Here is a 26,815-nt window from a genome sequence, read left to right as displayed (position 1 = left end):
CCTCTCTCTCTCTAGCTCGCTTTTGCTTTCTCTCTTTCGCTCATGCCGTCTGTCTCTCTCTCTCTCTCTCTCTCTCTTCTGCCTGCACTGTCTGTCTCTCTCTATCTATTTCGCTCATTGCGTCTGTCTCCCTCTCACTCACTCTCGCTCTTTCACTTACACTGTCTGTCTCTCTCTCTCTCTCGCTTGCACCGTCTATCTGCCCCCTCTCTCTCTCTAGCTCGCTTTTGCTCTCTCTCTTTTGCTCACGCCGTCTGTCTCTCTCTCTCTCTCTCTCTCTCTCTCTCTCTCTCTCTCTCTCTTCTGGCTGCACTGTCTGTCTCTCTCTCTATCTATTTCACTCATGCCGTCTGTCTCTCTCTCGCTCACTCTCGCTCTTTCACTTGCACTGTCTGTCTCTCTCTCTCTCTCTCTCTCTCTTTCGCTTGCACCGTGTATCTGCCCCCTCTCTCTCTCTAGCTCACTTTTGCTCTCTCTCTTTCGCTCACGCCGTCTGTCTGTCTCTCGCTCAAAAACTGAAATACATCCAGTATTATGCTTAGGAATAAATATTTGTAGTTTAATCAGTTAAAGTAATGCTGTTGCTTTTGTTTTTAATAAAGCACCGCAATCAGGCTCACTGTTCATTTGTTCCAACAAGATCTAAAAGATGGATCCTCTCATGATGATAGTAGGAGAGAACCCTGGTTTCAAGACATTTCATCCCTAAAAATAAAACATAATTATAATGCAGTTCCATTGTTATTATGAAGTTAATAAAAGTAAGGCTATACAAAATACCCAGCCTCTTTATTTTTTCTACCAAACGTTTCGAAAACGTACTGAAAACGTTCCGAACCGTCAGGTTTATAGCAAAGTGTGAACTGAACAGTGAATTTTCTGTACCGTTACACCCCTAATAGGCAGTGATATCTAACGTGTAGAGAATGAGTGCAGTGTGAGCAATAATTAATGCATCAGTAATTACCTCTCCATAGAGAGGCACACATGTCAAATGTGATTCATAAATGAACTGCCTAAGTTGTACCACAATGATGTAAGATACAGTTTTACTGCTGCTGTAGTCTTCCACCCTGTTTATTCAAGCCATAGACAGAACAGTAAAAAAAAAACATCATGCCCATTGCAATGTATGCAGTCTCTGAAAGAGTTCATTTACGATATTTAAGCATTTTATACCACTCTTTAAAGCGTGTAATTGCATTATTATTCTATTAGATTATCATTCTGTCAGTGGCATAAAATAGTATCTTAAATCCTAAATTAACAAGACTGTCTATTTTTTTTTTTTTTCTGAGATGATATACAGTTTATTAAAAAAATAAAAAAAAAATAGAAAATAAATCTATTTTCTGTGTCAGGCCTCGTCTCGGCCCTGTGGTTCAGGTGTGTTATGTTTTATTTTTGTCCTGCCAAAAAAAAGTCAGCGACTCTGCCCACAGTCGTCCACCATCAGGGTATTGATCCACATCTCCGGTGCAGACAGAGGTGTGTTGCATAGAAACGCCACCTCGTCTAGCATAATGCAACAGCTCAGCGGAGCCGCGGGTGCAGCTGTGAGCGATGTGCCGTCTGCGGAAAGAGAAAGAATAAGCTGTTGATCCCTCGTGTTCAGAAGATAGCTGATTTGATTCTCTGTGAGAACGCTCCACAGTCCAGTCCGGCTCCAGAAGAAAGGAAGAGCGAGGCTGTGTTGTCGCGCGATGCTGCGTCAGCTCGCCATACGCCGGCGCCGCGTCTCTTTTGTAACGTGATAATCTCATCTGACAAGAATTCCATTTTGCATTGCTTGACTACAGCAAATTGAATTGTACAACACATTCATCATTTACTGTTGCCTGGCTAAACATGGACATTAGAGCGGCATTATGACTCGCCAAATGTCATTATACACATGTAATTTGCACAGTCTGTTCTCAGCGTTCGGATGCTGCGTGGCTGCGCACAGTTCCGTGTTCAGGACGTATCTATCAGCGTCTGTTTGCTGTTGTTTTTCTACTGTAACTCAAACTGAATCTGCCTGAAGCACAGCAGCTTCAACCCAATTGTACTTTCTGTACCTTTTCCAATCTGCCACCTTTTGTAGTGCGGATTCAATCAGCCACTGAAGTACAGAGACTCGCCAGAGGAGGAAAGGCAACTTTATTTTCTTATTTTTAGATGAAATACTGTAAATAACAAGTACATTAAATTGCATTCTAAATGTTCTATTAGTTTGGAATATTGACATCTTTTCATTTTGAGACACTGCATTAGTTCTTTTTCCCCCACTCTCCCATCCATATCTGTGTTTAATTATGAACAACATTCATAGAGGGACCTTGGCATTGTGAATAACAAATATATACAAGAAAAACTACTTATATTTACAGTTGTATGTAAATAAAAAACCAAAACTCATCATTTGAATAAGATATGTAAGATGTTTTACACTAAAACATAAAACAAGATTAAAATAAGTAGGAATTTAGTAGGAACATAAAATCATAGGTGAGAAAATTAAAGATAATAAAAATTATAAATATTAAACTAAATAGTAACTAAGAAACAATAAAATAAGAAAAAAACATTGATATCACACAGGTGCGCATTGAATTCTGTCGTGATTTGATCAGCCGTGGTTTTATGTTTTTTTTGGATACAATCCGGGTTAGCACACAAACATCCCTTTCAGACAGCTTCCTCTCACAGCGTCCACAGTTAATCCTGTTGGATGTGGTTCGTACTTCTTGGTGGTATGCTGACATTACCCTGGATACCGTGGCTTTTGAAAAATCACAAAGGCTTGCTGTCTTGGTCACAGATGCGCCAGCAAGACGTGCACCAACAATTTGTCCTCTTTTGAACTCTGGTATGTCCCCCATAATGTTGTGCGCATAACAATATTTTGAGCAAAACTGTGCTCTTACTCTGCTAATTGAACCTTCACACTCTGCTCTTACTGGTGCAATGTGTAATTAATGAAGATTGGCCACCAGGCTGCTCCAATTTAGCCATGAAACCTCCCACACTAAAATGACAGGTCCAACCCCTGTGTATATATATATATATATATATATATATATATATATATATATATATATATATATATATACATTGTTACACAGATACACACATAAATACAAGAGTTCACTTACTTTTCTAGCCTGCACCTTCTAAATGTGCTCAATAAACTCAATATTTGTGATTTGTTACCAATCTGTGCATAAACTCACACAAATACAAAGGGATCACTTACTTTTTCTAGCCTGCACCTTCTAAATGTGCTCGATAAAAAGACAAAGAAAACAACTTTAGTTCAGTTATATTGTTTGTCTGTATCTGTGACTTAGATAACAGATATCAAACCATATTTTATTACCTGTCAGTACAGAAATCCACAGTTTTTCCCCCCAATTCCATCAATGTCTATTCCCACCCGCTTGCCAAGAGTCTTTAGAAGCTTTAGTAGCTTCTATATAATAACAGGAACAGCTTATTATCATGTAATAAACCCTAATAACCCCTCATTAATAGCAGTGTTTCCTGGAGAAGTTCTTAAGGGATTGAGAGTGCCACTCTTTTGGGTATATGTGGGAGGTATAGAGAAGTATATTTATGGATTCTGCATGCTTTGGTAGGTTTGGAATTGCTTGGCCGGAGTCCGTGCAGACGTCGGCCCGCACTGAAGCGAGCGTGTCATTTTACAGCAGAGCGCTGCTGGGCTGCAGGCGTGGGGACTGCAGGCGGTTTGTACTGTGGTTTTTAATGGGTTTCAATGGGAGAGGCAGATTGTTGGAGGGTAGTTTCAGAGCACTGATCTGATCCCTGCTCGTTCTGCCATCCGTGCTCCAACAACCGGAGAACAGTGCCCACAACTGGCTGGTGAACAAAGCCGGGGTTTGTGCCCGGAACCCAGTGCTTTAGAGTGGCAGTAGGGAGGGTCACAGCTTTGCTGAACCTTCTTTTGAAGTGAATTTTGTGCCAAAAGTTTAACACAAAAAAATAAAATCCGCATTCAAAATTTTTTAAATCGAAAGGAAAAATTGTATGTTGCAAATTAAAAATTTGCAACAGAAAAAATATAGAGCAAATACATATTTTTAAATATACTTGGTTACTTAGTTATTTAACATGTATTTCAGTTTGGATTTTGTCAGTCTTTGCTATTATTTTTGTGTTTTTGTGAATTTTTTGGGGATTTTTCTGTTCAAGACTTTTGCTTCTGGAATCTCTCCTTTGCACAGTTTTTTATGGGTGGGCGGGGCTTAGAAGAAGGCGTTCCCCTTGAACAAAAATAAAAACAAACACTGACAAAATCCAAACTGAAGTATTTTTTAAATAACTTCAAAGGATAATAAAGTAACCAAGTATATTTTAAAATATATATTTTCTATAGATTTTTTCTCTTTTTTTAATTTGCAACATACACTTTTTCCTTTGTTTTGTTTTTTTTATTTTATTTTGATTGCGGATTTTATTTTTTTTTGTGTAAAACTTTTGGCACAAAATTCAATCCATACCTTTTTCACAGGCTTTAAGGGAAGTAATGGCGCGGTTAGAAAGCAAAGAAAGGAAGAAGTCTGGAGGAGATGCTGTCTCTCTCTCTCTCTCTCTCTCTCTCTCTCTGTCTCTCTCTCTTTCTTGCTCTTTAGAGAAATGGCCTTTTGCACCGCACGCATTAAGATGAGTCTTTGAGGGGTGGTCCAGTTGAGGTGCCATAATTACCACAGGGGAATAGTAATTACCCAAAGTAAAGAGAGCGTTTGTGCTGACACGCCTGAATATGAGTCTTGTGAGAGATCTCTGCTTTGAGAGAAGAGAGAGAGAGAAGCCCTTCCTCTCTCATCTCGAGTGGATTATTCCTCTCTTTGAAACAAGGATACGTTTGAGGAATAAGGACACATTTCAAGTGGCTTCAAGATGGAGTCCAGCAATAATGAGAGGTCTCGCTGGAGTGACTGTGTGTTTGGAGTTGCTCGGCATATCAAGTTGTCTCTGGTCGTTTTCTTTACTGCTGTTAAAGAGTCTAAATCTCTGTGTTCCTACAGTTACTTACTTAAAGAGTATTTAAAACTTCAGGCGTGAGTCAATTGGTATCATTAAGAGCATTTATTTGCATAAAATGAGAAAAGGCTGAAATAACAAAAAGATGCAGAGCTTTCAGACCTCAAATAATGCAAAGAAAACAAGTTAACATTTTATAAAGTTTAAGAGTTCAGAAATCAATATTTGGTGGATTAACCCTGTTTTTTTTTTAAACACAGTTTTCATGAATCTTGGTATGTTCTCCTCCACCAGTCTTACACACTGCTTTTGGATAACTTTATGCCTTTACTCCTGGTGCGAAAATTCAAGCAGTTCAGTTTGGTTTGATGGCTTGTGATCATCCATCTTCCTCTTGATTATATTCCAGAGGTTTTTAATTTGGTAAAATTGAGAAATCAGGAAAACTCATCATCATTTTTAAGTGGTCTCTTATTTTTTTTTCCAGAGCTGTATAAAGTAGTGTATCAAAAAGATATAGAATATCATTGAACATTTACTTCCATTTATTTATTTTATTGTTGATGTGCCAAGTCCATATGCATCTCCATAAAAGTTGTCAGCAGAGGGAAGCATGAAGTGCTGTAAGATTTTGTGGGAAAACTAAACTGCACTGACTTTAGACTTTATAGAACACAGTGGATCAACACCAGCAGATGTCATGCCTCTCCAAGCCTCACTGATTGGTGGAAACTTCACACTAGACCTCAAGCAGTTTGTACTGTGTGTCTCTCCACTCTTCCTCCAGACTCTGCTCCCTTGATTTACAAATGAAATGTAAAATTTACTGATGATCAGTGATGGCAGACGTACAAGTAAATGGAGTTGTGCAGTTGGGTGCAGTGAACGCTGCACATACTGGATGGGTAAACAGCGGTTATGTGGCACATATACAGTATATTAGATTAAACTGTGCATCCTATCAGCAGTTTAGCTTAAATAAAAGTAGTATATTTTATAGCTGGGTCAGATTGAGACCGGATCACGTTCTCACCACAAGCGATCTGCTCCAGAGTTCAGTTCTTTTGATCCACTTTTGAACCACTGTGCTCAATCAAACCGCACTAAGGGTACAAATGAACCAGAATCCGTTTTAACCGGACCAAATTTTGCTGGTGTGAAAACGCCGTTAAATGAAAGCTCCCATAATGCCATGAATCTCTTTAGTGGATCTATCTCAGATGATACTAGATGATCACTGCTTGCGAAATCTGCGTAAGCATTTAAGATGCATCTGCGAGTTCATTAGCATTCATGAAAATGAATTCTCTGCTCCGCGAGAGCATACTATTTATATTATTCGTCATTACACATGATACCAGCAACCTAATTAACTAACACGCGAGTGTGTCGCTTCATTTCCGCGATGTCAGGTAGTGTAAAGAAATTAATTTCCAATTTAATTTAGGAGGGAATGTGGGAATACTGAAAGATTGAGGGGGCTGTATTTTCATATATAGATCATTTTTAATATGCATTTCAAAGCGTAAAGTTTTCTTTTTCTTCTTCCTCTACTTCTTCATCTTCTTCTCCTCTTTTTCCTCGCCACGCTCGCTCTTGTCAAGGCACACAGATGGAAAATCAGAAGGTTAAATTATTATGGAGCAAATCATTTTAATCAGGCCTTGGAAGTGTTCCATAATGAATTGCAGGGAAAGTCTTTGAAATGTCAGATAGCACTTGAAGCCCCCAGAGCAGACGGGCGAGCTCCATCCGGGCTCACACACAGGCGGCTGAGTTACTTAAGGAGCAGGCTGGGACCTGCCAGCAACCTGGTTGCCTGGCAACCCCATTAATTCCCTCAACAAGAACAATGCGCATTGGGCAACTCCGGGAAAATGAGGTTTTACAAAAAAAATATATTGTATTACAGAAGAACACCTGTTTCTTTGTTGGAGTTTGTGTGGAGATTGGAAGAGTATCTTTAATCTGTGACTAATGAGCCTCTGATGATGTTGGTTTTTCCTCCCTCATGCCCTTTTAATTGCTCTAACAGTTGATAGGATATTAGGGCTTCCTCAAAATTCCTCACATCCTTTTTTTTTTTTACTTTAAAATAATTTATTGCAATGGTATGGTGAATTCCATTACTTAATAAAAGCAGTTGGTGTGACTGTCTAAATTACACTAAACTATTTTAATCAAGTAGTAAACACAGCCTCTACTACTTTGATATCAGATATAAAAGATGTATACATTGGAACAACATTTTTTTGTTGCACGTTAATGTAGTTAATCTAACCATAGTATTTGATTTAGAAAATAAATAATAATAAGTAAATACAGTTAAAATGTCAAAAGTCAAAGGTGCCAGTGCAAATGTTTGGGTACTATCTGTCTATCTATCTATCTATCTATCTATCTATCTATCTATCTATCTATCTATCTATCTATCTATCTGTCTATCTGTCTATCTGTCTATCTGTCTGTCTGTCTGTCTGTATTTATATATTTATATTTATGTATTACTACTGTTCTATCTATTGTTTCATTAAATCTGTCTGTCCATCTGTCTGTATGTGGTTCTGTCTGTCTGTCTGCCTGTGTGCCTGCCTATCTCTCTGTATGTCTGTTTGCCTGTCTGTCTGTATCGTTTTATGTCTATCTATGTATCATTACTGTTCTATCTATATATCTATCTGTCTGTCTGTCTGTCTGTCTGTCTGTCTATTTGTTTATGTGTGTATTTATGTATCACTACTGTTCTATCTATTGTTCTATTAAAACGGTGTCTGTCAGGGCCTCTGTCTAGCTATCTGTCTTGTTCCATTAAATCTGTCTGTCTGTCTGTCTGTCTATCTATCTATCTATCTATCTATCTATCTATCTATCTATCTATCTATCTATCTATCTATCTATCTATCTGTCTGACTGTCTGTCTGTCTGTCTATGTAAAGTGTATTTCTGAAGATTGAGTGATTGTTATTTAAGCAGTGTGTGTTTGTTTAAAGCAGACTGCAGCTGTGTTTATACAGTGTTTATCACATTTTCAAGGCTTTTTATGTCTGCACACCTGTATTTTCTTGCTGGTATGTGAGTTATCTTGTTTATAGACGGTAGAAGATGATCTGAAGCTGCTTGACCTTCTTCTCTGCTGTAGTTACTGTGACTGTTTCTATGAGCATCATGGGAAATGAAACGTGTAATTAGAATGTGAGAGCGTAGTGAGGAACCGGAGTCTCTCAAACATCTCCAGAGAAACAGCAGCCTGTTTGACTCGTTTGACAGTGGTGGTATTTCAGGATGTCCATAATAACTTCTCTATAATTTTAGCTATAGTTACAGCAATGCGCCAAAAGTCATGGGATAGCAGTGCATAAGTTGATCATGAAGTTTTACCTCAGGGGACGACTGGAGAATGCCCACACTTGTATAAGTACTGAGGTCTTATCTTGTGGGACCTGATAGTGTTTTTTTTTTTTTTTTTAAGTTTAAGTGCTGGCAATTTACATTGCTTGATCCACAGTGTGACTAATTTGAGGCAATTTTATTAATATTTACAATATTAAATAAAACAAGTCCACATTGAATGCAAGATTCTTCAGCTTACATGGAACATTGTAGAAGTCATGTGATATCATACTAGTTCCTGTGCTAAAAAAAAAAAAATCTTAAAGTGGCAGTCTGTATTATTTTGTTTATAATCTAAAAGCAGGAGCATTTCTGTGTGGAGAAGGGACAAAACAATGTGTATTTATATAATATTTTTTTTTTAAGTTAAAAAAAAAGAAAATTATATAAAAAAAATGTCTTGCTTTGATAATCATGTGATGGTAACTTCACCCACTTGATACATAAGGGTGTCATTTTATGCTTTGCCTCCATTTTGTTTCCTGCCCTAAAGAAGGCCAAGATGGCCGAGGCTTTTTAATCATTTTTCCCCAGCAGAGTGCCTTTGACTTATATATTTTTTCCTTCTTCAATTTTTGCCCGGCTTCAAAAGAGCACCTGTTGGAGAGATTCTAGTTAGAATGACAATCTAATACTCCTAGTAGAGCTTCAGCCTACATTTTTTCTTCAGCATTATTATTATTATTATTATTATTATTATTGTTATTATTATTATTATTTTTTTTTTTTTTCAACACTGGCACATAATGCAGGACTGAAAGGGTAATCAAAATTGGGGTTCAGAAATGAACCGTACTGGTTGAAGAGCAGTGAGAGATCCAGTCCACACTGGTCAAGACTCATTAGCGCTGAGGAAAGTTAAAGTGTCACGCTCGGCCCAAAGGCCAGCACTCCAAAACCAGACTCATCAAAGAGAATAGTGTACAACGCCTTTTCTTCTGATGCAAACATCACAACAACACAGCCTTCACATTTCTGATGCGGGATGTCTCCAGCGAGCAGCCGCTGCCGTGCGCGAGAGCCTCCACACAACAAAGATGCTGGTCTGCCTTTGTTGTGCTGTCACTCTGACTGCACCCGTGACTGGCTGAAGCTTCTCCAGCACTCAGAGTCATAACTGTCACCGCCGTCGCTCTTTACAGCGGCGAAGAAAAGCCCTAAATCTCCGCCCAGAGGAAGAAACACTTCCCGATCCCTGCCAAACATCCAGCCAAACTTTTCCCATTCCCATTATGTCTGCTCTCCAACTGAACTTGTAAAATGTTGCCCAGCTTCCACCCCCCTCCCGTTGCCAATCCCGCTCCAGAACAGTGTGCTGCAGGTTACACAGAGTTCGGAAATAGATCAATACGTGAATGAAAGGTGGTGGGAGAAGCTGCAGGAGAAATGGTTTCCTAAAGACAGCAGCATGACTCCCACAGACACTGGCCAGTACAAAAAAAATACAAAAAAAAAAATGACAGGAAAAAACAGCACCAGTGTCCAACCACCTGCATTACGGCACCACTCAGCACCTCACATAATAACCACTCTTCTCTACCAGCACTGTCCAGAATTTTCTCAACCAGAGAATTCTCTCTAGTCTTCACCTGGTACCAGTAGCAACTGCATAATATAATTTGATTTCCCAAAAGAGCAAAAGTGTCAAAAGTATTCCGTTCATTCATTAATCAGGTAAGAAGTATAGATACTGAGGGCACTGTTTTAGTGATCAGTAGAGCACCAGTCAATTGCACATTGTGCTGGTATCATGAGGGCTTAAAAAATACATCTGAAGCATGTAAAAGCAACAAAACGCATGTACTAATTCTATTAATTAATCATGGGTGTGTTTAATTTTGGGCGTAACGTGAACTATACCAATCAGTGTGTCAACAGTTGTCATTTCCTTTAAGAACCAGGTGAGCTCTGACTTTGGCATGTTCGTATCTTAACACTGCAGCGCTTTGTGCATCTTAATAGAGGATCCTGACCTGCATGTTTTCTATGCTGTGAAGGTACACCAGCAGCTTTTATTTAGGGAACAGTAATGTTATTTTATACTGTTTATTGTTGAGTTAAAAGTAATTCTTTTGGGGGGTGGGGGTGTACGGGCGCTAGGCGCACCTATAGGAATAGATTTTGATGATTGACTCTTGCTTAGCTTCGTTTTCCACCTCCAAAATCAGCAACACACCAGAAATTTGCCTTAACCTGATTTACACCTCACTTCCAGACCACCATGCCCATCAGTGTAGATTTATTTCTAAACTCTGGCATGGAGTTTAATGGTGCAGGTGCAAGGCGTTAAAATAGACTGTTGATGGGGTGTAAGATAGCAACAAGCATCTCAAAACACTTTGCGCAGTGTGTACAATAGGACCCTAAGGGTATAAAACACTTAAAAATATTTTTACTCAAGTAAAAGTATAAAAGTACTGGTTTTAAATAATGTAAGTTTGCTTACATCATTTGCTTACAAGTTGCTTTTTTTTAGGTGTTGTGCAAGATTCTACCTTTCTGCCAGAATCTGACTTCCCTTCACAGGCACTTTCATCACTCGGTAGAATGATTGTAACAGAATCTACAGTTACAGTAGATACAGGATTCAATAGCATAAGAATTAGCATCCATATGGTGGTGACACATGCCTACATGCTAAGGGGAGTCAGATTTAAGCATGACAGTGGCCTTTTGCCTCTAGTTTGTTTTAAGAATGACTTTTTTAATGGGTCTAAAAGTTTGGTTTACACCAATTTTCACACTTGCTATAAAATCTGTTTTTATATTAGCCATAGCTCTTCATTATCAATTATGTGCTTATCATCTTTTCACACTGATAGATTAGTACCTGTTTCTACATTATCCATATCTCTCCATTATGTGCCCATCACTTTTTTATATTCATAAACTGTACTGTTGTTTTGTTCTGTTATTTGTTTGTACTGAGCGGGTCCACCCGAGGGGGATGGGTTCCACTGACTGAGTCTTGGTTCCTCCTAAGGTTTCTTCCTCTTAATGTAAGGGAGTTTTTTCTTGCCACTGTGCCCAACAATAATTGGCATCTCTGTGGTGCTGCTTATAAGAGGTGTGGACCTGTTTTTTCTCTTTAAATCTGCTTTGTGACAACCTTTGTTGTAAAATGCTCTATATAAATAAAATTTAATTGAATTGAATTGAACTATTTTGATTAGGATCAAACTGAAATGATTAAAAGTCCAGATCAAACAACAGTGATGTAAACGCATCCAAAAGTCAAGTCAAGTCAAGTAGTTTTATTGTCAATACTGCATATGTACAGGACATACAGAGAATTGAAACTACGTTACTCTCCTTCCCAATTTTACAGCAAGTACAGATAATAGATATAATAAAAGAGAATGGGAGACACTATGGGTACAATACAGCAGGGACACAAATAGACATACATGAGACAGAAACAAGGTGCAGTATTGTGGGGAGAAATAGATATATAAATATAAGTAAAAAAAAGAAATAGATATATAATATAAAAGAGTGGGAGACACTATATGTACAATACAACAAGACACAGTAAACATACATAAGACGGAAGACAACAGTGCAATATTGATGGTGATTGGGATGGAATAACAGTATAAATAGTATATAACAGTAGTGCAAATACGGTATATAGCTTAAGGCTGGTAAAGTGAAGCATAGCATGTGCAAGTGCATAAGTGCATAGCCTTGTGATATTGCAGAAGCTTATGCTGCAATCAAAGCTAAAGGTGGTCCAACCAAATATTAGAGTGTGTGACCTTTTAACCTTTTTTTTTTTTTTTTTTTTTTTTTTTTTTTGGCCAGGCGGTGTATTTTAAGGAGGTACACATCAGGCTATGGCCTAGTTTAAGGTACTACACATAGATTATGCATAGGCTACACCGCAGATTGGACCCAGAAGCATACATTGGCCATTAGACCTACATAGCACATAGCACCACTCTGTCCCCAGTGTCTTCATTTTTGACCAATTTGTGTTTTTTATACTTTTTTAACTTGGTCAAAAGTTGAGGATCTTTCTCATTTTCCCAAAGCAGATGTGAAAACAAAGAAAGTTAGATATGCACTCTTATACCTGATGATACAGATGCATGTGCAGAATGTGAAGTGAAAGAAGTGAAAGTAACAGTAATTTTCTGCATAATTAAATATATTATGACACAATTACATTTGAATGGCGTCACAATGGAAAGTATTAACTCTCGGTTTGGAAGGGTTAAGCTGCTTTCGGCTGTGACTGCGCGGCGCTAACAATCGCTTTAATCCTGGAGTCGGACCCCGGTGGCTAGTCTTTCCCGGCTTATTAAGAAGGGGCTTCTGAACTGAAGAAAGCGAGAGAGAAGTTGGGCCCACGAGGGCAGAGCTCTGTTTGTTTAACTCCTGTTGTTGCTCTGAAGTGTTTTTAAGTCTCCCCCCTCCTTCAGCCTGAAGCTACGCACTGCAGCTAATGAAAAGAGGCGGCTGGTTCTGATGCAGATGCAACCTGTTTATTTCGTTTTTCACAGAGGAGGGAAAGAGCGCACGTTTTCCTTTTTTTTTCCTTTTTTCTTCAGTGTTTTGTGAGTCATCTTTTTTGGAGGTGAACGCTCAGACTCCAGCCCTGCATGGTCTTCTGTTTGTAGCCGGAAGAAGAGGCACAAAAGATCTCCTTTTGCATGAGCAGTGGAAGTTGTGTATGGGCGAAGTACACTCGTTCACTTTGTTGAACGGTATTTTAAGCAAGGCGTTTTTATTTTTCACTCCGCAGCTCAATGGAAGAGGATACAGTTCCAGTGAGAGCTTTACCCTGTAACATTAATGCAGCGCTCAATATTTAAACTCAAAAGAAAGACTTCCCAGCTTCTGTTGAAAGTCTGCTCGCTTCTCTCTCTGCTCAACTCTGCTTCTGTTCTTTCCTCTCTCTTATATATTTGATATGTCTACAGTGATGTGTGGACCTGCAGTTTTCATATATCAGAAAAAGCTCTGTACCCAAAGGAGAGTCAGGAGTCTTTATTGAGGTAAAAGCTGAAAGTGATGAGATAAAAATACTGTATCTCTACCATGACCTGATCCGGGTGTGCTGTATGGGTTGAGTAAATCTTATTAATTTTAAGACTAATAATTGCAGTATTAAAATGGGCTTAATTAATACAATATTCCCTTTAAGAACCAGGTGAGCTCTGACTTTGGCATGTTCGTATCTTAACAGCACGGCGCTTTTTTTTTGAGCGTCTCAGCAGAGGATACTTGACCTGCATGTTCAGGCTGTAAAGGTACACCAGCAGCTCTCACGTTATTTTATTCTTTATTCTGTTTGTTGTTGATTTTTAAGTAGTTTTTTCGGGGGGTGGTGAGGGGGGGGGGCTGTTGTGCGGGCGCTAGGCGCACCTATAGGAATGAACTTTGAACTCTGAGGATTTACTGTTGCCTAGATTCGTTTTCCACCTTCAAAGGAGCCCAAAGGAGAGTCAGGAGTCTTTATTGAGGTAAAAGCTGAAAGTGATGAGATAAAAATACCGGGTGCACTGTAAGGGTTGAATAAATCTTATTCATTTTACAACTAATAATTACAGTATTAACATGGGCTTAATTAATACAAGGGCATGACTTTAATTTTTATTTTTATGGCCTGAATATTTAAAATCTTTGTTTTTTTGTGTGTATTTTATCAGAGTTGCAGATTTTTACTGATCACCAATGATTTTTACCGATTCTGTTCTCTGTTTTTTGCTTCGAGCAACAGTCTACCTTCCACTTTGTACATTTCACACTGGTCACATGTGATCTAATGTGACTTTCTGTTTCTCCATTTGTCTTTAATTTAGTGTAGTACTTTAGTGTAGAATGCTGTGTAGCACATTGTGGTGTACTGAGAAATTGAACAAAAGGTTCAAGGTAAAAAAAAAAAAAATCCATCAGTGTCCAAAAGAAAAAAGGGTTTTCTTGCATTGTCTCGCCTGTAAAATCCTTTAAAATGTTACTCGACCATATCAGTGCACATGATTATCTTACTTCAGATTTTGCTTTTGTACTGTATCTTTCAGCTCAGTTCAGAAACGTATAAGTTGTACAGATGTCTCTGAGAGGCAGTGGGAGTTCAGTGGTTGATCTGTATTTACTGCAGTGGTGTAAAAATGAACTATACTCCCGAAATGCAGGGGAAGTCCATGAGCAAAAATATAAATTCTCGTATAATGTTCTTTTTATGGTGCTGAGTGGTCTGGTGATCTAAAGTGCTGCCACTATGATCGGAAGATTGTTTGTTAGAATCCTGATTATGCAGCTTGCCAATTGCCAATTGTTTAATAAATTACAAAATATATATTAGATCTGCACTTACATCCACCCTATCGTTCATCAACCTGTAATTTTCTCAGAGGATTTCTCAGAAAAACACATACATGGTCATTCCGGACGTGAATAAAATCACAGAGGAGCCTCCATAAAAGAGTAAATTACCCCGGGACCCCTGACACACTAATCCCATCCAGATAGGGCAGAAGAGAACTTAAGATGCCTGATTTGATATCTGCATTGCAGCACGTAAGCCACACACCATGAGCGGCGGTAATGTTCCTCTGTGATCCGCAGAAGTGTTTATATAACACGCTGCTCTAAAGGTACTAAAGTATTGGGTAGACTCTCTGGTGGATTACCAAAAAAAGCATCACACGGGCTGGCAAACTTGAATAGAGTCTCGCTTTCAGTACATCAAGCAGCAAGCAGCGAGCTCTTCTGCTCTTCTCTCGTCTGCACAAAGCAACCTGTGGTCCCTCTTCCTAGAACACTAACCGGGCTGCATTCAAGTGGAAAAGAAATGCTGTTTTTTTTTTTTCTGAGCTACAGTGTATTCGTTTTGTCTGGTCTGGGCGCGGGGGTTATAGATCCAGCCTGGCTGAGAGTGTTGAACGCGGGCGGGCCCGTGTGATCTTGTGGGCGCCTGTGTCCGTATCTGTCTCGAGATACGTATGGATTATTTAGCGTGTATGTGTGATGCTTCTCGGGGCCTCAGGAGGGGCCAGGAGTCGGGGTTATCAGCGCTGGAACATCACCGGCCACAAAATCCTGAGCACATTCATCACGGAGCGGGGGCCGCAGCAGACTGCTGCTCCTAATGGATATTAAGAGAGCCGGCTCTGAAAGGCTTCTCGGCGACGGGCCGGGTGTGGGCTGGATCGGGAGACTTCGGGCTGACACTGCATTCGCGCCATTGATCATCTCTGCTCTGGCACGACACCCCACTGTTGGTGTGAGGGAGAGTCGGAGAGTGTTGCCGCACATTACGATGCTGGAAAGCAAGCTGGCCCTGGCCTGCAGAGCCGAGGAGAGAGCAGAGCAGAACAGAGCGAGTGGCTGTCAATGGCCTGGCACCTTCTCTACTCGCTCTTGGTGTAGAGGAACTGTGCCTCACTCTGCCTCACTCTGCATGCCATTACAGTCTCTTCACTATGCATCGGTGCGTATACTGGAGGGCAAGGGCTTCTTAACGAAGCCTCTCACTTACAGACTTACCTTGGATTTTACCTTGGTTTTTAGCACTTTAGCAACACTTTCCTTTAACCTTTATAATGTGTTTCCTTCCGTATGGTAGACCATCCCTGACACAAAGTGATACACTATGGATATAGCCTAGTGATTAATCTAGTCGAAGACTACGAGCCTTATCATGCACCCTGCGCAAGGCATGTTGCGATGGGCATTGCTATCTTACACCTCGTCAACAGTCTCAATTTTCACACCTTGTGCCCGAATCGTTAAAATAGCTTTGGACCTTAGGAATATATTAACGCTAAAGGGCGTGGTGGTTTGGAAGTGACATGTGTTCAGGTCATTTCTGGCGTGTTTCTATCTTTTTATTATTACAGTCTCTTCTCTATGCATCGGTGCGTATACTGGAGGGCAAGGGCTTCTTAAGGAAGCCTCTCACTTACAGACTCTTACAGGCTTTAACCTTGGATTTTACCTTGGTTTTTAGCACTTTAGCAACACTTTCCTTTAACCTTTTTAACGTGTTTCCTTCCATATTGTAGACCATCCCTGACACCAAGTAATACACTATGGGTCAGTTTCCCAAGATTTCCAAAGATTGAGCCTTGTGATTAAGCCTAAACAAAGACTACGAGCCTTAAAGTGCACCCTGCACAAGGCGTGTCCTGATGTGCATTGCTATCTTACACCTCGTCAACATTCTCAATTTTCACACCTTGCGCCCACATCATTAAAATAGCTTTGGACCTTAGGAATATATTAACGCTAAAGGACGTGGTGGTTTGGAAGTGACGTGTGTTCAGGTCATTTCTGGCGTGTTTCTATCTTGGCTGCGGAAAACAGAGCTGCGCAACTGACCCATGTAAACCACGACAGTCAGTCAATAGTCAGCCGTGCAACCATGACTGGATCACCAATCACCATGAGCACTGTGTCCACCATCCACAATACCACATACCATCACTTCTTTAACAAAAAAAAAACAAAACTTTAAATTAAAATATACTTAAATATGTGCACAGTAATTATTAGTTATATTTTTCTGACATATATAAAGATTTCTATTTATGTTCAGTACACAGACTTAATAATTGTAGCTTAATGTAGCTGATTGATGGCATTCTGCTGTGTGAGAATTTGACAGATGCTCATTCTCTCTCAAATCCTGCAGTTTTGGCAATAAAAAATGAAAAAGAAACCCAAGAAAATGGTTTATTGTTTATTTCATGTTATGCCCAAAACACACCTGTGAATAATTAAGAGAATAAATACATGCCTTTTACATGTTTTTTAAGCTGTGTACGGCATATTTTTTGGCGTCCTCACGATACCAAAGATACAGGACACGCTACTAAATCCAGCTACGCAATACACTTTGAACTGGTGTGCTAAAGATCACTAAAATAGGGCCCTATATTGTCCTTTCAGTGGGAAATATCCATTTACTGCGCTTAATCCCTGTCTGGGAAGTTTCCTCTGCAGTATACACTGATTTTCATACAGAATATTCTGCATACTGGCTCATGTTGGATTCTATCTTGTGTAATAACTCACAAATACTGTTAAGAACCATGGACAGTGTTAACAAAATGGCTCTAAGAAGCTTCCCAGGCTTCTTGTGATATAAATCTTCCATCATCATTCTCAAATATGCACTGAGCTCCTTGAACTTTCCCATCGCATTCTCTCAGGGTTGTTCAAATCAATGAGTGCTCTCAAACTACCAGCTGTAGCCAGTCATGATCACTATCAGAAACTTTAGCACTCTTGGTCTTGGCGATTGCGAAAAGACCTTTTGGAACTTCCAGCACCACTGAATTAATAATCTAACTGGCTGTATATATGTTTTTGACCTTGTGCGTATAATGTGACCCTATATTGATTTGTGAACCAGCTTGTGGACCAGATTCTTGTTGTTTTCTATTAAAGCTTTATGTTGAAACTGATTCTGCTTCAGAAAACATTTCAAAGAAATCAGTAAAAAATGTCACATATTAACATTACAACGCATCATATACACTCTATCATCACACAGCAATGAAATGTGGCAGCACACAGGGCAATGAGTGGTAGATAAATATTGTAGTGGCCATACGTACAAACACTTATTCACAAAGACAACAAGGAAATTCAGTGCTTGGCTGCCATTAACAGGCGTTTTTGGTAATAATCTCATGTTCAGATTTGACTTGTTCACATGAAAACGACTGGGTCACGAAAACCACATTTGGTGGTCTGGTGGTCAAAGACAGATATCATCCATATTCAATACAAATGTAATTAGAAAACAAGTGCTGAGACACACAAAAGCACCGCGCTGTTAAGATACGAACGCCAAGATACGCCAAAGTCAAAGCTCATCTGCCTCTTAAAGGGAATGGTAGCTGGCACACTGATTGGTTTAATTCACATTACGCCCAAAACACACCCATGAATAATTAAGAGAATAAGTTCATGCTTTTTGCTTGTTTTTTTTTTTTTTTTGCCCTCACGATACCAAAGACACATCAACACGCCCTAAATCCAGCTGTGTGATGCGCTATAGACCTCTAAAATAAGGCTCTTTGACTGTAAAATCCCTTAGATTCTCAATGAGGGACTCTGTGGTGAACTCTCTCTCAATCCATGTGTGAAAATTCATAATGATCTCATGCTCCCTGAACCCTGAACACTTCCACAGTTCCTAGCACCATGAATCCTGACATTGTCATCTTGGAATATGGCCGTGTTCTTCAGGGAAGAAAAAATTGATGGAATAACCTGGTCTGTATTCAGTATATTCAGGTATTGAGGTCAGCTGACCTCATTCTTTCAGCACATACTGTTGCTGAACCTAAACCTGCAGACCAACTGCAGCATCAATCAACCCCATATCATTTACTTACTTAAATCCAGATGGAGCCTTTTTTTTTTTTTTTGGCAAGGCAGTGTATGAAAAACATGACAGCATATGAAGAACATGGACACACCACCTCATACCAAGCATGGTTCTAATGGGGCATTTCTCAGAGCAGCGTTTGAAGCACTTTTTAGAGGTTTTCTTTCTTTTTTTTTTTTTTTTTTTTTGCAAGGAACAAAAAGGGTTAAACTGCAGCATGTAAGAGTGGCAGCAGGTGGTTGGTAAAGCGAGTCTGAGCCAGGCTGATTGTGGCGGCAGGCGGAGTGGAAGGGACAGAGATGCTGAAGGGTTTTTCTGCTTCAATCTCGGCTGAAGACCTTGGAGAACATTACATAAGGGGGGTCTGTGCTCTCGGATCAGCGGCATTGACAGCGGCAGTAGGGATTCTTGTAGGATTTGTGTGTGTGTGTGTGTGTGTGGGAGTGAGTCTGTGCGCACACACATACCTGGGCCTTCACGCACAAAGTTAGCGTGGAAATTATTTCGTCCACTTTGACCATTTAATGGTTTGACCCTGAGGCTAAATGGGAAGCGCGGGGCTGGTGTCACTCGCTGTAGCCGTCCGCTCGTCCCTCAGGACTTTTTTTTTTTTTCTTAGAGCTCTTAGTTCTTCCTTTTTTCTCTTACAGACACACACACACACACACACACAGTGATACACACACACACTCAAACACAGACACCCACACACACACTGATACACAGCTGCCGCTTTTACTTTGTACTGTAGGCTCCAGCCATTTCCCTCTGAATGGAAGACTCTCTGTCTCTTTCCCCACCTCTCTTTCCCCACTTTGATCTGTTGTTCAGCCCCACCATCAGCAGGAGATCGAGGAAGCACAGCAAAAGTCTGCAGGCCGCCGCGGTTCTGACACGTTCCTGGGTGGCGCGGCTCAGCTCGGGCTCTTATCTCTCCTCCCAAGGTCTCTGGGAGCTTCTTCCCTCTCAGCTGCGGCTGGCAAGAGTCTCTCCCGGAGCCTAAAAGCATCATAAATCAAAATGTAACGACAGACAAATCCACACAGCTGGGTTCTTAGTAAAAGCCGGAGCACAATATGAGCTGCTGACATTTTAATTACTTTGTCATACATCTCGGACCGGTAAGCCTATTTTGAGAGCGTAATTTATGGTAGTAAATGAAAACAAATATTGTCTGAAGCGGCTTTCTGAAAGCAGGTACGCGCCATGTTGATTAATGTAATATCTCTCCTCCGGTTGTCCACCGATGCCCAGAAGAATTACGCGGCGGACCTCGCTGCAACGGCGCTCACGTTTCGCCCCGGTATTACGCTGGAGCTTCGTAATGCATGATGCCTGCAAACAGCCTAGCTCGGCTCGACTCGGCTCTCCTTAATGAACTGCATACAAATAAGCTCTCCCGAAACATCAGGTAAACTGTATACATAATCCTCCTCCAGAGAGCGGGAGAAGAAAAAAAAAAAAGAGAAAGAAAAAAAGGAAGGCTGTGAAATGATGGCAGTGCACTTCACCCTACCAAAAAACGAAAATGCAAAAAAAGAAAGAGAAATAAAAGCCTGTCTTCCACACTGTAGTAGAATAATACAGCATAAGATCTGACCAAGCTTCATATTGATAATGATGACCTCCTCATTTCTACACTCATTATATTTTTGTATCGGCTCTATTGAGCATATTAGGAGATCTATGTAGATCTGTATTTACAGACTGTGGTCCTGTTGTCTTATTTCTCTCCATTCTTTTTATTATCCTTCTTTCTTCAGATCTTCAGATCCCCCTGATCTTCAATGCTCAGAACCCTATAGCAGGGGTGTCCAAACTTTTTTTGTTGGGGGCCTGAAGGAGAAATATATTTGAAGTCACGGGCCACAGACTCTGTAATAAAACAAATAATGAAATATACCACTTTAGATAATACTTCTTTTCTGATTATTTCATTTACACACAATTTTACTTGACTTTATCTTTACTTGATCTTTATCTTTGACAGTGTTGTGTAAACTAAGATTTTTCAAATTGATGTTTAATTTCATGATGTCTCTTAATATTAAACTCCTTAATTACGGCAACTTTTAGACTCTTTGGCCCGTTTTTCTGCGCTAGAAATGCACAACCTCTCCGCTTTTAGACTCTATGCCCTATTTTAGGTAACTAATCTATCTATCTATCTATCTATCTATCTATCTATCTATCTATCTATCTATCTATCTATCTATCTATCTACGCTTGTCTCTGGTGAGTGTGTTTAAGGCTGTTCCTGCTATTGCAAGTGGGTGTGAGTCAGTCTATCTATCTACTACTTTCTTACAAGCTTTATTTTTCTCCAAATTGATCCCATATTTGTGCAAAAGCAAATAATAAAACATATGTAAAATAAGAAGAAGGAAAAACAGCTGCTATAATCTTGTTTCGTGCTCAAAATCACACCGTTAGCTCTATTTTTTTATTAACGATGTGGTACCAGCACCAATCTGTTTCCCAAACCTAATTTAGAACCGATTCACTATGTTTCCACCAATAAAAGTAGGTTCTGGAGCCAGGAACGTTCTTTCACAGTGGAAACCGAAGAAAACTTGGTTCTTCAGCATAATCTGTGACCTCTTCTGTTCACCACTGATGTGCATCGCCCTCTGTTGATGATGTATGATGTGACGTTTTCACGGTTCCACTAAAACTGGTGGAAACGTGGGCTGCTTCACTGAAAAGCACCACGGATCTTATAAGCCCAAACGGAACTGGTTCAAGATTCAGAGTTCTTTTAGTGGAAAAGCACTATGTGGGGGATATGAACTGTAGTAATCAAACGTCCACAGAGAAGAAACTGCAGACCTTGGATCCCTGTGTTTGAGATTGGATTGAGTATTCAGCCAATCCATATATAATGCCGCTTCACCGCATCATAAATAATTTGTGGAAATAAGTTTAAAAAAATATTTTTTTTGCCACTTGTCACTGTGTTGCGCCATACAAATTGCGTCCTTCCATAAGCAGTGTGTAAGACTGGTGGAGGAGAACATGCCAAAGTGCATAAAAAAAAACAACAACTGTGAATAAAAACCAGGGTTATTCCAGCCAAAATTGGTTTCTGAACTCTTAATTTTTTATGAATATGATTTTGTTTTATTTGTGTTATTTGAGCTAGATTTTATTCTGTCTCCCTCCGTTAGAGCTTCTTGTCTGTATTCTGTTGCAATATTGGGAGGCAGGAGGCGGCTGGATGCTGGCACCGGTGATGTGGGCTGATGGAGGGGACGCTCTTTTCACAAATCGAAGCGGTCATGTTCTTTGAATATTTAGATTACCTGAGCTCTCCAGCACCTTTCCTAAGTGGATTAACATTTCGCGTGGCTCCCAAGCTGCATGTGTAATAAGTTGTGGGCTGATATCAAAGAGGCGCGTGGCCCTCGGGGATACAAAACAAGGCTGCCCATTATCTCTCCTACTGCGCTTTGTTTACCAAAGCCCCTGGCAGGGGCCATTCATCTGGAGAATTGTAATGGAATCCAAACTAGCTAGACTAATCATAAAATCACTTTATACGCCGCTCGTATCGATCCCGCTCGCTACGGAAAGGGGAAAAAAAAAAAAGCCAGCAGAAGCTAGGTAAACGCTGCCCTTCCATCCTGTGCTGTTTTATATATTTATTTATTTATTGTGGCTGTTGGCTTTATTTCATTATTTTTATTTAAACAAACTTCCCTTTGGCAGGCGCACAGACCTTAGCACACACAGGCCTATTACACCTCTAAATCACCGCGAAGGCAAACTGTTTATGTAGCCATCAATTTGAGAGGTTGCGCCGTACTTGCCAAGCCATTTTCAGGCTTGTGCATGTTTATTAATTAAGACTCCATCAAGGCAGGTCACTCTGACCTTTCATATTCACCACTGCTGTCTGAGAGAGGGATGAGTACGAGAACTTTACCGCTATCAGAGGCCAAAAGGGACCCAAGACCAGGTGGAAGAGTACAAACGGATGGATGGATGGATGGATGGATGGATGGATGGATGGATGGACGGATGGATGGATAGATAGATAGATAGATAGATAGATAGATAGATAGATAGATAGATAGATAGATAGATAGATAGATAGATAGATAGACAGACAGATAGACACACAATACAATAAGAAACTTATTTAAACATAAATTAAAACACAGAAGAACAGAAAATATATAAGGCTATATAAAACTTACTATACACAGGCCATTAAATCAGTCATGGGCAAAATCTGAGTTCTGAATTGAGTGAATAAAGCCAGAATCAAAACCAGAAACTCAAACAAATCAATCAAGTGAAAAAGAGACACCCTTGAAAAAGAGTCTGAATTAAATAGAGTTGGCAGTACTTCATAAAGTAATACTGGTGCAGATAGGGTTTATATAGATGGATGGATGGATAGATGCCATACATTATGGGAGAACCTTAACTTACAGTCTGCACACACTTGTTAAGCAGCAGTTAGACTGTAGGGCCACCCTATAGCTGTGAAATTAGATTACATACCAAAAAAAGCTCTGGGTAAATTTACCTTAACATGCGTTCTTGGTTGCAGGAACACTCATCCTCAATCATACTGCTCTCGTGTTTCCAACTTATTGATTTTTTTATCTGTCTTTGCCTCATTTCACCTTGTTATGATAGAAGATCACTGGATCGACTGCAGTATTTGTTGATGTGGAACATTAAAAATGATATGACTAGATGTGACAGAAAAGCAGAAATATGGTGTCCATCAGAAACTAACCCATTTATTGATCTGTTGCTAACAGCAGGTTGAGACAGCTTAACAGATCTCAGTAAGAGTGCTTTCAGTTGGTTGTTGATGTTGGTTTGTGTTGTTTTCTTGTGAAAAATTAACATTATAGGTTTTCAACATCATTTTATATTGATTTTTAGGTACCGCTTTAAAGTGTTTCCTTTATTAGCTTATAAAGGAGTTTATTAATGTAATAGTTAGGTTGTAAATACCGTAAATAAGAAGCTATTACACATAAAAAGAAAGGATAACATTGTCATTTTGTCAAATATTTGACAAATAGTGATATCACATTCATTTATGCTAAGGTTTCTTTTCATTGGGCAGTATTAGTACATCTAACAAAACATAGAAATATAAAAATTCTAGACAAAAGATAGTCGTTTAATATGTTAGTATACTGCATATCACATTATGACTACTGAGTAAATAATTACTCTGGGTAGTTAAATTAATAAAGTTATTAACAGATATGTTGATGTTGAATGATGAAAAAGGCAAAGTGAGATAAGTACTGTAAGTATCCAGAAGGATGTGAAGTTTAACAGTATAAATAAAAGACAGGCCACTTTATCTTTTTTATTAATGTGTTATAGCTGCTTATTACTCGTTTTTTAAAGTAGTTACAACTTTATTAATAGTAACGAATAAACTTCTCAATAAATTATTTATACATCCTTTATAAAAGAGACTCATTTTATAGTGAAACCAACTTTCATTATATTTTGTTTGTGTTTAAGGTGTGAATATTTTAGACTCTTGTATAAGACAATAAGCCTATTTGAATAATGCATCCCATTATGCTGTATATTATCAGGATATAATAGATGCCTGTATTAAAATGTCTGTATTAATTAATATCCGGGCCTTCAATGCATCCTCATCAGAGGTGGCCACCAATCCCCATCCTTCCCAGGCCTTCCTCTATACCAGCTCCAGCACAAAGCTTTTGATGGATCTCTTTATGTTAATCTTTCCTTAATCATGGAGCATCAGGGGGACAGCACAAAAAAAAAAGAAAAAAGAGACAAGCGCTAAGCAGACCTGAGGCACACTCTAATTATCCACTCGACATTACTGGCCTCGGAAGAGCAGAACGCCGCTGTTGTTCCTGCCCGCGCTGTTTTCTTCCCCTTCTTCTCCTGTGGCTGAAAGGTCTCGGCGACTCGACTGTCTTTTGTGGGAGATCCATCTCGAAAATGGGTAATGACTGCAGCCCTTGTTCCGGCGTGTAGACATGAGCGAGCTACAGGTCCCACGCTAGCTCCGAAAAACTAATCATAAGTTTCAAAGCGTCCCTCAAGTCGTGCTCTGACTCCCGAGTGCCGCCTCTGCGTCGATTGAGCCTCGGCAGAGAGCGCGCTCTGAAGCGGCATTGATGTGTAATTGAGGATGTCATCAATTAATAAAAAAGAAAAAGAAAAAGAGGCACGGAGAGAAGGACTGACTGCGAGGGGGGCGGGGGTGGTTGGTGGTGAGAGGAAGTAAAAGAGATATGTGCGCCTCGCTCGCTTTCATCTGTCGAAACAAAGGCGAAGCGCTTCCTCGCAGTCTGCGTGGAGTGGCGGGGTATCAAAGTTGCCCGAGCTCTGCAGAGCGCAAAGTTGGTTTGAGATGGTAATTTCACCTTGAAAAGAGTCTGAGAAAAGGAAAAAGACCAGGTACCGACCTGATGAGCCGGAGTCATTAGTTTCCCAGCTCCAGATGGCTGAGTTTGAACCCTGTAGAAATCGGTTGAAATTCTTGGCGCGTACAAGTCGAACGAGCGAGTGCTTTGGAAGGCTGAGCCGCTGTCTACATTCTGTAGACTAACCTTAGATCACTGTGAGTAATACTCTCATCATCTCACAACTATCTCGCCCAGATCCCAAAGCCTGTTTCTTTTGATTTTATAGCTGCGTTAAGTCTGCTCCACTATTTTACCTCAAGGTTGCCTCCGTCCATGTTTCAGTGAGTGCCCCCAAAGAGCCAGACTCTATCCTGAGGGTTTATACCCTCAAAGCACACCCATTTCAGTCAGTAATGACCCTTGCAGCTCATTGATTCTGCGCTTATGTCAGAATGAGGGATCTGGTACATCGAGAATGTGCAGGGGCCCATGAATTCCTCCATGCTGGATGCCTGTTACTCAAGTCGTGTGCAGCTGAGATACGTTAATGGAGCTCAATACACATCGGTAGGCCGCTAATTGAAACGCTGTCGATATGCGACGCATTCGGAATTCGCCAGGCCGCCGGCCTAATTGTCGATAGTGCTTTAACACAAAGCCTCTTCATATTTCTCTTTTGTTGCTCTCTGCAGGGCCATAACCCTGGAGAACCAGCTGGTGGTGCTGGCCACGGCCGCCGCTGACGCCGGGAGGTACTACGTCCAGGCCGTCAATGAGAGGAACGGCGAAAACAAGACCAGCCCATCCATATACCTGAACGTGGCAGGTAAGCCAGAGTGTGTACTGTATCATTGCTATTCCCCCGGCAGCTGGCAGCATGTGGCCAGCTAGGCTCCGCAGACATCGCTATCGACCAGGAGAGGGAATAATGGCCTGGGGTTCGTCCGTGACCTCTCTTATTATCACCTCAGTGCTATAGCCACACTTCTGTTTCTCCATTTCTAGCCGCCGCTGCCTCCGGCCTCTCCGCGTTTAACAGAGCTACCGGTGGCTGAAAGAGCACAGTGGCAGCTGAGGCATGCAGATGTGAGGAGACTGTCGCCTGGTTAGCCTCAACAAGTTACGGGGTTGACACATTACTTGGTTTTAGTTATGGTTTCTTACGAATTACTTGTAATGTAAATAATGAAAGTTTTTTTAATCAAGCTAAGCCATATATATATATATATATATAGTCCTAGATTTGATAGAGTCTATGCTCTGTAGGGCTGTGTATTGGTAAAAAACTTGTTGATATGATATGCATCACAATACCTCAATAAATATCACAATATTTCTCAATATTGTCATACTATAAGCAATGTATATATATATATATATATATATATATATATATATATATATATATATATATACAGTTGTGGTCAAAAGTTTACATACACTTGTAAAAAAACATAATGTTATGGCTGTCTTGAGTTTTCAATAAGTTCTACAACTCTTATTTTTCTGTGATAGAGTGATCGGAACACATACATGTTTGTCACAAAAAACAGTCATAAAATTTGGTTCTTTCATAAATTTATTATGGGTCTGCTGAAAATGTCACCAAATCTGCTGGGTCAAAAATATACATACAGCAACATTAGTATTTGGTTACATGTCCCTTGGCCATTTTCACGGCAACTAGGCGCTTTTGGTAGCCATCCACAAGCTCCTGGCA

The 26,815-nt window shown here is 40.0% G+C and overlaps 1 protein-coding gene and 1 long non-coding RNA gene across 5 annotated transcripts in view; one reads left to right on the top strand and one right to left on the bottom strand.

Annotated features, from left to right (window-relative positions):
- sdk1a (sidekick cell adhesion molecule 1a) overlaps positions 1–26,815 on the top strand; it is a 601,048-nt gene that overhangs the window by 310,415 nt on the left and 263,818 nt on the right. For all 4 annotated transcript variants that reach the window (XM_049475506.1, XM_049475505.1, XM_049475504.1 and 1 more), the window contains exon 6: positions 25,788–25,921. In XM_049475506.1, the coding sequence (XP_049331463.1) occupies positions 25,788–25,921 (134 nt within the window). The remainder of the gene's footprint in view (positions 1–25,787; positions 25,922–26,815) is intronic.
- Positions 1–26,815, bottom strand: part of LOC125799256 (uncharacterized) — a 345,287-nt gene that overhangs the window by 63,254 nt on the left and 255,218 nt on the right. The window lies entirely within an intron of this gene.

Source organism: Astyanax mexicanus, chromosome 3 (assembly GCF_023375975.1).
Source record: "Astyanax mexicanus isolate ESR-SI-001 chromosome 3, AstMex3_surface, whole genome shotgun sequence".
Lineage (NCBI taxonomy): Eukaryota > Metazoa > Chordata > Actinopteri > Characiformes > Acestrorhamphidae > Astyanax > Astyanax mexicanus.
The sequence above is the reverse complement of the archived record's forward strand: the minus strand, read 5'-3'. Positions and strand labels throughout refer to the sequence as shown.